Below are 12,349 nucleotides of genomic sequence, written 5' to 3'. Positions count from 1 at the left end.
CCCTAATGTAAGTGATATTGTGTTTTTAATTTTGGATTTCACCTGTTGATTGCTGATATGACAGTGGTTGACTTTTGCATATTAACCTTATGTTCTACAACTCTTCTATAATTGTTCATTAGTTTCAGGACTTTTTGGTTGTCATTGTTTGTTTTTTTGCCTTTTTAAAAATTATTCTAGATGTTCTACATATAAAATCACTTTGCGAATATAGTTTTATTCTTCCTTTCCAATCCGAATTTATTGTATTAGCTAAGATTCCCAGAACTGGCTGGGGAAATAGCTCAGTCGGTAGAGTGCTTGCCTTGCATGCACAAGACCCTGGGTTCAATCCCCAGCACCAAAAAAAAAAAAAAAAAAAAAAAGATTCCCAGAACAATGTTGAAAGCAGAGGTGAGAGGGAACATCCTGGCCCTCTTCTTGATCTTAATAGGAAAGCCTCAAGTTTCTCATCATTAAAAGTGATGTTAGCTGTAGATTTATTGGTAGATACTCTTTGTCAAGTTGAGGAAGTTTCTTCTGTTTCTAGTTTGTTTTTATCATGAACAAGTGTTGGATTTTATCAAATGCTCTTTCTGCATCTGTTGCTATGACATGTTTTTCCTTCTTCTTTAGTCTATTGATGTGATGGGTTACATTAACTAATCACTGAATGCTGAACCTGCCTTACACACCTAGGATACTTGTCAGGTATAATTCTTTTTATACATTATTGTATTTGACTAGTAAATACTTTGTTGAGGATTTCTGCAACTATGCTCATGAGAGATAGAGCTCCATAATTTTCTTTTCTTGTAATGTCTGGTTTGGGTGTGAGGGTAACACTAGCCTCCTGGAATGAATAAGAAAGTGTTCCCTCAGCTTCTGTCTAATGAAAGAGATTGTAGAGAACTGGTATAATTTGTAGAATTGCCCAATAAACCTGTCTGTGCCTGGTGTTTCCTGCTTTGGGAAGGCTGTTAATTATTAATTCAATTTCCTTAATAGGTAATGGCCTATTCAGATTGTCCTGTTTCTTCTCAGGTGATTTATGTCACATTGTGTCTTTCAAGGAATCAGTCCACTTCATCTAGATTGGCAAATTTATGGGTTTAGAGTTGCTTATAGTACTTTTTATTATCTTTTTAATGTAATTAAAGTAACAAAATACTATGAAGTCCTTCCTCCAGTTCCTTGCAGGATTGCTGTCTTTCATTTCACTTATACACAAGCATATATGTATTTGAATGCATCGTTGCTATTGTTATTTAAACAAGCTGTTATCTGTTAGATCAATCAAGAATAAGAAATAAAAGGTTTTTTTTTTTCCTAATTTCTACCTTTATTTGTTCCTTCTTTTATGCTCAGAAATTGGAACTTCTGATCTTGGTCATTTTCACTCTTTTTAAAGAATTTCTTTGTAGTATTTCTTACAAGGCAGATCTACTTGCGACAAATTCCCTGGTTTTTGTTTGTCTGAGAAAATCTTTATTTCTCCTTTACTTCTGAAGGGCGTGTTTGTGGTATACAAAATTCTAGATTGCCAAGTTTTTCTCTCAACACTTTATTTCACTCTACTTTCTTCTTGCCTGTATGGATTTTGAGAAGAAGTCCAGTGTAATTCTTATCATTGCTCCTCTGAAGGCGTATTTATCCTCTGTCTTCTTTCAGGATTTTTGGTTATTATTGTTATCTGTGAATATCTATAGTTTGAAAATGATAGGCTTAAGTATAGTTTTTTGGGCATTTATCTTGCTTGGTGTTTTCTGGCTCCCAGGATTTGTGATTTGGTGTCGGACATTCATTTGGGGAAAACCTAAGTCACTCTTGTTTCAAAAATTTCTTCTGCTCCTTTCTTCTTCTCCTTCTGAAACTCCCACTACATGCATGTTGCACCTTTTGCAGTCATTTCATAGTCATTGACTATCATGCTATCTTCTCAGTCTTCTTTCTCTTTACCTTTTTTTTTTTTTTTTTTTTTGCAGTTTCTACTAATATCTCCCCATTAAAGTCATTCTTCTTTTCTGTTAAGAGCGTTCTTTGGGGCTGGGGTTGTGGCTTAGTGGTAGCGCTCTCACCTAGCACACTCGAGGCCCTGAGTTCCATCCTCAGCACCACATAAAAATAAAATAAAGGTATTGTGTCCACCTACAACTAAAATGTAAAAAAAAAAAAAAAAAAATATATATATATATATATATAGAGAGAGAGAGAGAGAGAGAGAGAGAGAGAGAAATAGTTTCGTATCTCTAGCATTTCTTTCTTGGTTCTGATTCCCAATTTCCAGCTCTCTTTTCCCATTACCCATCTGTTCTTGCGTGCTGTTTACTTTGCCCATTATAGCCCTTAGCATCCTAATTAGAGTTGTTTTAAATTCCTGGTCTGATTATTCCAACATGCCATATTTGAGTGTGATTCTGATGATGGCTATCTTCATACATTTTTTTTTCCTTTTGATATGCTTTGTAATTTCTTTCTTGATAGCTAGACATGATGTAGTACATTAAAAAAACTGTGGTAAATAGGTCTTCAATAATGTTTTAGTTCTGGTTCTCTCAGAACCTGGTGCTCATAGCTTTCCGCTCCATGATACCTTAAATCCCTGCATTTGCCCATTAGTCTCTCCACTTTGGAGGACAGTGGTTTGTTCTCTTCCCCACATCTCTGACAGATCTAAGAAGAGTTGTTCAGCTTTTTACTTGTCATTAGAAAAGAGTGTGAACTTCCAGCTTCTTGTAGTCCAGTCCAAAAATTAGAAGACCATTATGTATTTTTTTACTTTAGTTACAAATGAGTTTGTCTTGATACAAAGTACATTATAACTTCATTGAGATCTAAACTATGTTTTGTTATTTCCCTTTAATCCTTCATGGCACTTTGCTATGAATATTTACTCATCAAAACTTTTAAAAATATATAAATATTTATTGATAACTTCTGACAAAAATAAATTCACACCTCTGCTTTTTTTTTTTTTTTTTTTGACAATCATCAAGTGGCACTTTATTAAATCATCTTTTCATATTGAATGGTGTCTAGAAACATCACCACGTAACCTGTCAGCATCACAGGACAAGGGGACATGGGTCTCAGAGGTGCCACAAGGAAGAGGCCTGGAACCTGGGCTTGAACCCACAGAAGATGACCTGTGGGGAATGTGAGGCTCCTCTGGAATCTGAGTATGGAGCCCACAGTGCTGTCATGAAGGCAGACACTTAAGACCTCTGAGTTTCCATCTCCATCAAATGGTTCATAAATATTACTTAGAACTGTTATAGAAACGCAGTCTCAAGGTTTTAATAAAAATACCATTTCTACAAAAGGTGTTTACTCAGAGCTCAGGCTGTGGGCCCATGGGACCCTGAAAGGCTGACAGAGAACTTGCTCCCCCATCACACTCCCAGGAGGCGCCACCCTGCTGGCTGCGGGCAAGAGAACTACCCCGGGCTGCTCACATGGTACCCCTCATGTTTAAAATGCCAGACAGTGATATTGCCAGTGGTGTCTGGGTGCCACATGCTGTTCCCAGTGCCTGCGTGGGAAAGTGGGCATGTGGGGTAAGGAAGGCGCACTGGACTCCTATGCTGGGACCCCGTCCACATCGCAGGCATGGACACCACAGCTCCAGGAAACCCAGGAAGGTGGAGGCTCAGGCACGGGGCAGGCACAAATGGACAGCCAGACACAGCCACAGCAGAGGGCCTTACCACAAGGCCTGCACTTCTGGGTCCACCACTGCTCACCCACACCAGACACCAACTTGGCTGCAACAAGTAGAAGTCAGTAGGACAAAACAAATCCAGAATGGCTTCAGGGAGAAGGCCTGCAAAAACTGCAACAGGCACCCAACAGAAACTTCCATCCACCTGTGCCACCTCCCATGTCCCTGTGGCACTGGAAATAAGCCCACATTCCGAGGTGCTGCTGTGACCAGGGAGGGCAGACTCCAGAGCAGATGGGCCCTTCCTTCTCAAGGGCTGCACTAGGGTGTCTCCCCGACAGTTCCTTCTGGATGTTACTCACGCATCAGACTGTCAAGTGTGGAGGTCCTGTACTAGTCAACCAGTTGAGGACAGGGGAAGACCAAAAGTGAGCCAAGAAAGAGCTCAGGAAACACCATACGATCCACTTGAGACACGGGCACTGCTGTCAGGAGGTGCTATTTCCAGAGGCCACCGAGGTCACAGATGCTTGTCTCAAGAGTCACACAGATGACTTTGAAAATGCAGGAACAGACGACCTATTTACATGTCTGTTTGGGAATCAAAGTCCACAGACTCGCTGAAGGATCTTCAGAGCTGAGAAGGGCTGTGCGCGTGTCTGATTCTTGTCCAGCACCTCTGAGAACATGAGGCTCACTGTCCAGTTCCACTTGGGCATTGGAAGTTCATGTGGTCCTCACTCTCCTCTCAGGGAACAGAGAGCACAGGTCAGGCCCTAGACAGCACAGGCACGTGCAGGGAGGCGCCCCCTGCTGCAAATGCACGTGGCCTCTGAGCACCACATAGGTGAGTCCAGACACAACTTCCTGGAGGCTCCCAGTCTCCAGGCTGACTGAATGAATCTTCGTGGAATGATGAAAATTAAAAGTTACTTGATTACAGAAGTTTCTGATTTATTCCAGACAAAATATTAGATCTGCCACTAAGATCACCTCAAAGCAATCCCTCTCACATCATCCCCACTGCAGCAAGGTAGTAGGAGGAGGACGCCCACAGGAGCCATGTGGGGGCCAGGGCCGCCCTCAATTCTTCACCTCTGCAGCCTCCTTCTCAGCCTTGCCCTTGGCCTTCTCTTTCTCCTCCACCTTCTCCTCCTCCAGCACAGCCAGGATCTCAGCCACCTGGCTAGTGGAGATGTGGACGTCTTCTTTGTCCACCAGCTCAATCACCTTGACGAGGTCATCAATGTTGACCTTGCTGTCCTTGTCATCTAGTGCTGAGGCCAAGCTCACCAGCTTGCTTTCTGGAATGTGCTTGATTTGCTTCATGGCGCTGATGAGCTTAATGACGCTGACAACATTCTCCCCCACAGCTGAGCCCTGGGCTGGACCCAGCCTGCCGGCTTGCTGACCCATCTCCAGCTGTGCAATCAGGCCGTCAATCTGCCCAATCATCTGCTGCACGCGCTTTGTTAGTCTCTTGCTGGCTTTAGATTCTTCCACTAATTTTTCTTCACCAGTCTTGGAAAGCTCCTTCTTGATCTCTTGCAAGTCCTGGCGTAGTCCTGGATGTCCTCCTTCAGCAGCTCCAGCTCCTCCTTTTCCTTGGTCAGGGATGACTTCTGTTCCTGCAGCTTGGAGCAGGCGTCCCTGAGGACATCGATTTCCTCCTGAGTTATTTCCTCTTCCTTCACACCCTCCAGCACAGGGGCAGTGTCCTTCAGGGCCTCTGAGGGTAGGATTATATGAGGCACCTCTGGCTTCGGCTCAACTACTGGCCTCCCAGCAGCAGCTTCCACTCCTTCCAGCTCCATCGTCCTTTGCTGCCTCTGCGGCCCTCTGCAGTTCCTTCTCCCGGTGCTCCTGCTGGATGGCGGCCTCCTCTTGCAGTGTGGCCTCCAGTTTTCCTTTGTTGTCCACCTGCTCACCCTCCACCTCTGCCACTTTCATCTGGGCCTCCTTTGACACAATCTCCGGGAGGGTCTGCAGTGTGGATTTGAGCTGGTCGGCAGGTGAGAGTGTATCCGGGAGGTACATGGCTCGAGACAGGATGAGCAGTGACGTGGGGATCTCATGGTGCAGGTGCAGGTCCAGCCACTGCTTCAGCTGACCCTGCAGACGGTCTTCTGTGACGCCAAGGGCCCGCATGCCTCGCGCCCGACATGCTGCCTGCAGTTCCTTGACATTCAGGCTGTCCACCCCTTCCTCGGCAATCAGCTTGTCATCAGCCTTTATGGACCTCAGCCTCATGGTGAGCTGGAAGTGCAGGAAGTTGTTGGTGCCGATGGACTGGAGCTCCAGCAGCCTGCACAGTGCCACCAGTTGCGGCCGAGTGAGTTTATCCAGAGTCAGCTCATCCTCAAACAATTTGGAAAAGCGCATGATTTCCTTGTTACTGGGTCTTTCTCCCGTCTCCCGGATCTTCTGGAAAAATGCAGAGAAGTCTTTAGTAGCGTTTCCCTTGGCTGCCTTGTTCTTCAGGGCCATCTCCTCAATAGTGTCCTGCCGGAACTTGGCCAGCTCCAGCTTGACCCACAGCTCCTTCTTCAGCCTCTCCTCCTTGATGGACCGGGTCTCAAAGGTGGATGGCAGCATGTTGGGAAAGAGCTTCACGGCTACAGGCAGCAGAAACTCCATGAAGGGCACCACCACGAAGATCAGGAAGGGGACCAGTCTGAAGAGGTCAGCACAGATCCGGAGAAACTGCCTGCGCTCCCGGCGGGTCAGGGTGTGGCCGTTGAGGATATACCAGAGCATGCGTGAGGCGATCTTGGTATCGATCCAGAGCAGGCAGAAACCGTGAGAGTAATGCTTCAGTTCATCCAACACCTTCTGCCCAAGGGACTTCTTCACCACCACCTCAGCTGGCGGGCTGTACACAGGGCCACCCTCCTCCAGCTTTTTGTTCTTGTCCTTTAAGGATTTGAGGGACTTCTCCACCACAGAATCATCACTAAGCGGGGGAGATGAGTGCCAGCCTCGCATAGAAAAGTACTGAGCTCCCATGACAACCAAGCCTGCTGAGGTGGGGGTCCATGGCATTCTTGCTTCTGTGCGCAGGTGCTTGGGCCTCAAAGTCCAACCACCGAGGGGCTCATCTCTGAAGCAGAGGTACACGGGGTGGGCCGGAACATAGCAGCCAGATGAAACATTCAGGCGGCTTATCAACCCACGGTGCTGGCACAACTGAGACAAGCACGACGCTGATGCCCCAGACTACCCCGCGGGGCTGCGTCGCGGGGCGGCGAGAGGCGTGCAGGCCCCCGACCGCGGTAGCTCCTCAGCAAGATGGACGCCATGCGCCGGCCTCCTGTGGCAGCCTCCTCTTCCTCCGCGGCGGCCCATCAACAAAGCAATGAAATATTTGAGAAAAAAAAGTGCAAAACTATAAAAAAAAAAAAAAAAATGCTTCCCTTTATAAGAAATGGAAAAAATAGGGAGGTTTATTTGTTTTGCTTGATCTTTCAGAGTGAAACAATAGAAACTAGAGAAAGTATCTACCTAACAGGGATAGGACAGAGTGGAGAACAGTGTGGAAGAGAAGAAAGTAAAAGCTGCACTTCTTTTTCCCCCAGTACAGGGAATTGAACCGCGGCCTTGCACTTGCTGGGCAAGTGCTCTACCACTGAGTTACTTACATCCCCAACCCTGAGCTAGACTCTTTGATGTATATTTTTTAGAAATTTTTAAACTATCTGATCTTTTAAGGAAAGATCTATCAACCAATGAAGCTGAACTACTTTTTTTCCCTTCCATTTTGAAACTTCATTAGCAACAGGGATGATATTTGTGTTAGTCAACTTTGCACTCCTGTGGACCAAAATACCTGACAAGAACAATTTAGAGAAGGAAAAAATGTCCTTGGGCTCACTGTTTCAGAGGATTCAGTCTACAGTTGGCTGGCTCCAAAGCAGAAACATCATAGTGGAAGAGCGTGGTGGAGGAAACCTCATGGCAGCCAGGAAGCAGAAAGACAGAGACAGGAAGAGGATTAACCCTTCTAGGTCATGTGCCCAGTGCTATTTCTTCCAATTAGGTCCCACCTTGTAATCCATTAACTATCAATAGGTTAATCCGTCTGATGAGGTCAGAGCCCACGCGATCCAAGCACTGCCTTAAAGCTCCAACAAGTAACATGGTATTAGCAAATCATCCCTTATTCCAAGCCAGTGTTCATTTTGTTTCCTTTTCTATTTTATTTCAAATGGCTAAGCCAACAACTCACACATTCGCAAACAGGAAGATATGTACAATAATGTTCACTGCAGCATTATTAATAGCAGCAAGATATTGAACTATGTAGTATACATCAGCAGGAGAATGATAAGTAAACCATGATATGGCCATAAAATGGAATACATACAGCAGTTAAAGTTAATGAATGAGTGTAGATCCTACAAAAGCTGGAGTTGAACAGAAAGAGCAAGCAGCCAAATATACATCACAATGCCATTTATTTAAAGTTTTAAAGCATGCTAAACAGTATTACATAATATTTATGGATATATCAATAGTTTGAAACTAGCATATCATATATAATAATAATAACACTGAATTTATTGTTGGGTTATGTCTGGAGGTGGGGGGAGAGAGAGAAACGGATAAAAAAAAGAGAATACCTAAGGAAAACAAATTTTATCTGTATATCTTAAAGACATCTTGAAGCCGGGCACTTTGGCACATGCCTGTAATCCTAGTGGGGCTCGGGAGGCTGAGGCAGGAGGATCATGAGTTCAAAGCCAGTCTCAGCAAAAGCAAGATGCTAAGCAATTCAGTGAGCTCCTGTCTCTAAATAAAAATGACCCTGTCTCAAAAAAATAAAAATAAAAAGGGCTGGGAATGAGACTCAGTGGCTAAAGAGCCTTGGTTTAATCCCTGGTATCAAAAAAAAAAAAAAAAAAAAATACAAATAATTTTTAAAAAGTGCTGGTGAGGATGTGGGAGAAAAGGAACACTTTTACACTGTTAGGGGGATTGTAAATTAGTACAACCACTATGAAGATCAGTATGGCGGTTTCTCAAAAGACTAGGAATGGAGCCACCATAAGACCCAGCTACACTATTCTTGGGTGTTTATTCAAAAGAATTACATCAGCATACTACAGCAATACATGCATACCCATGTTTATAACAGCACAATTTACAATAGCCAAATTATGAAACAAGCCTAGGTGTCCATCAACAGATGAATGGATAAACAAAATGTGGTCTATACACACAAAGTAGTTTTTTTCAGTTATAAAGAAGAAAGAAATTATGCCATTTGCAGAAAATTGGATGGAACTGGAGAACACCATAGAGAGAAATAAATCAGACTCATAAAGTACAAGGTCATATGTGTTCTCTACTATGTGGAAGCTAGAAAGAAAAAGGGGGAAAGATATGTGTTTGGGGGTTGGGGAAGGGGGATGTGGTCTCATGAAATTAAAAGGGAGACCAGTAGAATAGAGGATGAGAAACAGGGGAGGGAGAGGAGAGGATAGAAAAAGGAAGTAGTAGGGAATGAAATTGATCAAATTATTATATGCACGTACAAATATGTCACCATTAATCTCACTATATGTATAACTATAGTGCACTAATAAAAATTAATTTAAAAATCTAGCTCTGCCATTTACTTTCAGTTCTATTTTGCTTAATTTACCTAATCTCTGTCACGATTTTCTCATAAAGTGAGAACACTAGTAACATCTACCTTATGGAGTTACTGTAATACAGATTTAAATCAATTCGGGTGTAAAGTATTCAGAAGAGTGCCCGACACAAACTAAATACTAGATTAACGTTACTGTTACCAGTGTTAGTTATCTGCCACCTTTTATTAAGGGATCGCACCGACCTCTGAATCAACAGTGCCTAAAGCAAAATAAGTACTGCAATAAATTTGAAGACCTTAATATATGAACACCGAGAAAATGGATTTCGACGTGCGGACGGTGGGAGAGGCCAGTGGGAAAGCTTAGACCCGGTAGGGCCGAGGGCTGGAGACGTGCGTGCAACACGGAAGCCCCGGCGGCAGAGGGGTGCGGCTTCCCTTCCCCGGCCTGGGGCCGCGGTCAGGTGGAGTCCAGAGGCTGGAGGAGGGTCAGGAGGAAGGGGTGCGGTCGCCGCGGGGACAAGCGCCCGGGGCGCACACCTTCGCAGGCGGATCTGGGCCACGCGCGATTCCTTCCAGCGCGCTTGGGGTAAGTTCAGCCGCGAGCCTCTCCAGCCGCTTGGGGCGGTCGGCGCGCCTGGCCCACTAACCCCCGCGAGCGCTGTTCGCTGCGGGGCAGCGCTGAGCTGGCGTCGGCGCTCGGTACCCACCCAGCTGCGCGGGAGCGGGGCTAGAGGGGCCTCCGTGGACGCAAGTTCACGTCTTGCATTTCAGAATTGAGGAAACTGAAGTCCCGAGGGAACAAAAGTGAGGTTCCTTGGTTGGGTCACCCAGCTAGGGTCCTGGCAGGGCTCCAGCTGATACTTAGCTGTTTTGGCTCCCTGGATAATTCATTTTTCATAACATCTAAGCAGCGTAAGGGAGCCAGTTAGACATCTCTGCCTCCGGGTGCCCAAAGGTCTTGAGGACCAAAAAACCCAGGGAGCTGGAGTGGTCCTCGGTGTCCCAGGTGGGCTGGTTCAGAGGAACCTACCCATCCTGTGAGCATGTTCTTCTGTTCACCTAGGCTATTTATTTTACTTATTTTATTTTATTGAGGTGAGAGAGGTTGATTAGGACGTTGGGCGTTGGAAGTTGAAGAAATTTGCTTTCTCCTGAAAGACCATTTTCTTTGGTTGAGTCAGAATCCCGATTCATTAAACACGAATCATTCCCCTTGGCATCTGAGTCAGCAGGTGGGAAATGTGAGCACTTGATTGCAGATGACCAAATATAGGAAATTGTACTTTCTGCTGGGGCTGCGGGTTCTGGGTAACTGGAGGCCCCTGCGGCTGCTGATAAGAAGTCACACAGATCAGGCTAAATTCTTTCCAAGGATTTATGTTCAGCACAGATAACAAGGCTCTGTCCTTGGAGAGATCCACAGTTACTACTTTTTTCATCAGCATCCTAAATGTGACTAATTAAAACGTTGTTCCTTGAAGACATTGCCATTGGGTTTCATGAAGGCAGAATCTTCAGACTGAAAAACGAGAATTTTTCGATCCCCAGCACCGAAAAAAACAAAAAACAAAAAACGAGAATTTAAAATATAAAGAAAACCAAACCCTTGTTCCCAGAGCTGTTTGGTGATGTGGAGAAATCTATTTAGAAATAAGGATCAAGGAAGAAGTAAAAGGAAATTATGTAATTTCTGTAATGCCCTTCAGGAAGGATGGGTTTTGAAATTCTATTGTTTAAGTCATTTGGACTCCACTGGAGTAATTCTTAAAATTAATGATAGATCAGTAATACTTCTTAATTTTTTACAAAATTACACTAGTTCAACAAATACTGAGCATCAGTTTTGGCCAGGTATGGCGAGGCACCTTGTAAGACACCTGTGGGTCAAGTTTGTATCTTTGAGTTTCTGAGTTAGTAGGGTCTACTCACCAGCTGTGTCTGTGGAACATTTTCATACCTCTCTGTGCCTCCTGCTTCTTCACATACAAAATGGAGATATTACTGATATCTAATGCACTGCATTATTGTGAGGCTTGTTAAGTCATTCATTCATTCAATAAGTATTTATCAGTGCCTACTATGCTCTAGTGAACAGACATCCCCAGCCTTGTGGAATAGTACTTTTTGTATGACCTGGCACATAACCCTCTCCTCTTTTTACAGATGAGGAAACTGAGGCTCAAAGAAATTGTATCTGGTTAAATAGAAAAACTACAATTAATAGCGTCGCATATCTATTTTATACTCCAAAGGGAGAAGTAAATGTTAGACTCTAACTAGAGTGCCAACGCTAGGCGATAGAGAGCCTGAGAAACCCAGGCCTAAATATTTCCAGGGGCTGTTGGTGTGATTTCCTGTTGAACTTTGCTCTGGGGCTATAGTTGAATTTTTAGACTGTTTTGTTCCCAGGATGGGTGGGAGCAACTTGTGTTTCTGAATCAATCCTGGACACATGCCAGCATATTTGAATAAAGTCTACTTACCGAACGTGTGCTCGGGTTCCCAAAGAACTGCCCCTTTCACCTCTGCACCTACCAGGGACTGTACTGGCCTCCTCAAAGAGCAGATGTGTCTGTTTATAACAGGCAGTAGGCTTGGAGCCTTGCAAAGTGTGCATGAGATTCCACCATCAAGCACAAGGAAGCTAACTGAAGCCATCTGGAATTTGTGTTGTTTTAGTGGAGAAGAGCGGTTTCCTGTGTTTTCTTTTTCTTTCTTCCTCCCTCCTTTTCTCTTTCTTTTCTTTCCTTCCATCTTTTCTTTCCTCCCTCCCTTTCTTTCTTTTTCTTTTTCTTCCCTGTAATGGCAGTCTGTCCTGGTTAAAAAGAAGCAGTAACAGACATAATTCTAGTTGGTTTCTTTGAGACAGGGCTTTGCTGTGTTGCCCAGGTTGGTCTCAAACACCTGGGTTCAATAGGTCCTTCTACCTGAGCCTCCCAAGTAGTTGGGACTACAGGTGTGTTCTACCACGCCCACTACTGGAATTTAAATAAGTTAAAAAAAATAAGCTTTCCAGGAAACTTGTCTTTAAGCCCCTCAAGTGCAGAGATTTCTCTCTCCCTTGTGGAGCCTTCACAGATCTAGTACAGTGCCTCGTATGTGGAAGGTGC

The 12,349-nt window shown here is 44.4% G+C and overlaps 2 protein-coding genes and 1 long non-coding RNA gene across 3 annotated transcripts in view; 1 reads left to right on the top strand and 2 right to left on the bottom strand.

Moving 5' to 3' along the window:
* Positions 1-4,203: 4,203 nt before the first annotated feature.
* On the bottom strand, positions 4,204-6,976 carry LOC306669105 (mitochondrial proton/calcium exchanger protein-like). Its single transcript, XM_079152940.1, is given in 4 exon segments — positions 4,204-5,199; positions 5,202-5,454; positions 5,456-6,813; positions 6,816-6,976. Coding segments are annotated over 4 exon segments (2,211 nt in total). The 5' UTR covers positions 6,940-6,976; the 3' UTR covers positions 4,204-4,723.
* A 2,798-nt stretch (positions 6,977-9,774) lies between these two features.
* The window catches only part of ANXA3 (annexin A3), a 55,036-nt gene continuing 52,461 nt past the window's right edge, over positions 9,775-12,349 (top strand). Inside the window, exon 1 of the mRNA XM_079153465.1 lies at positions 9,775-9,825. The gene's annotated coding sequence lies outside the window, so the exon portion shown is untranslated. The remainder of the gene's footprint in view (positions 9,826-12,349) is intronic.
* On the bottom strand, positions 10,318-11,906 carry LOC306669456. Its single transcript, XR_013766121.1, has 2 exons — positions 11,169-11,906; positions 10,318-10,567 (listed from the first exon to the last, which is right to left on the bottom strand). It is a non-coding gene; the product is annotated as an uncharacterized lncRNA (long non-coding RNA).

This window comes from Sciurus vulgaris (genome assembly GCF_902686455.1).
Source record: "Sciurus vulgaris genome assembly, chromosome: 9".
Lineage (NCBI taxonomy): Eukaryota > Metazoa > Chordata > Mammalia > Rodentia > Sciuridae > Sciurus > Sciurus vulgaris.
This window is presented reverse-complemented; position numbering and strand designations above follow the sequence as displayed.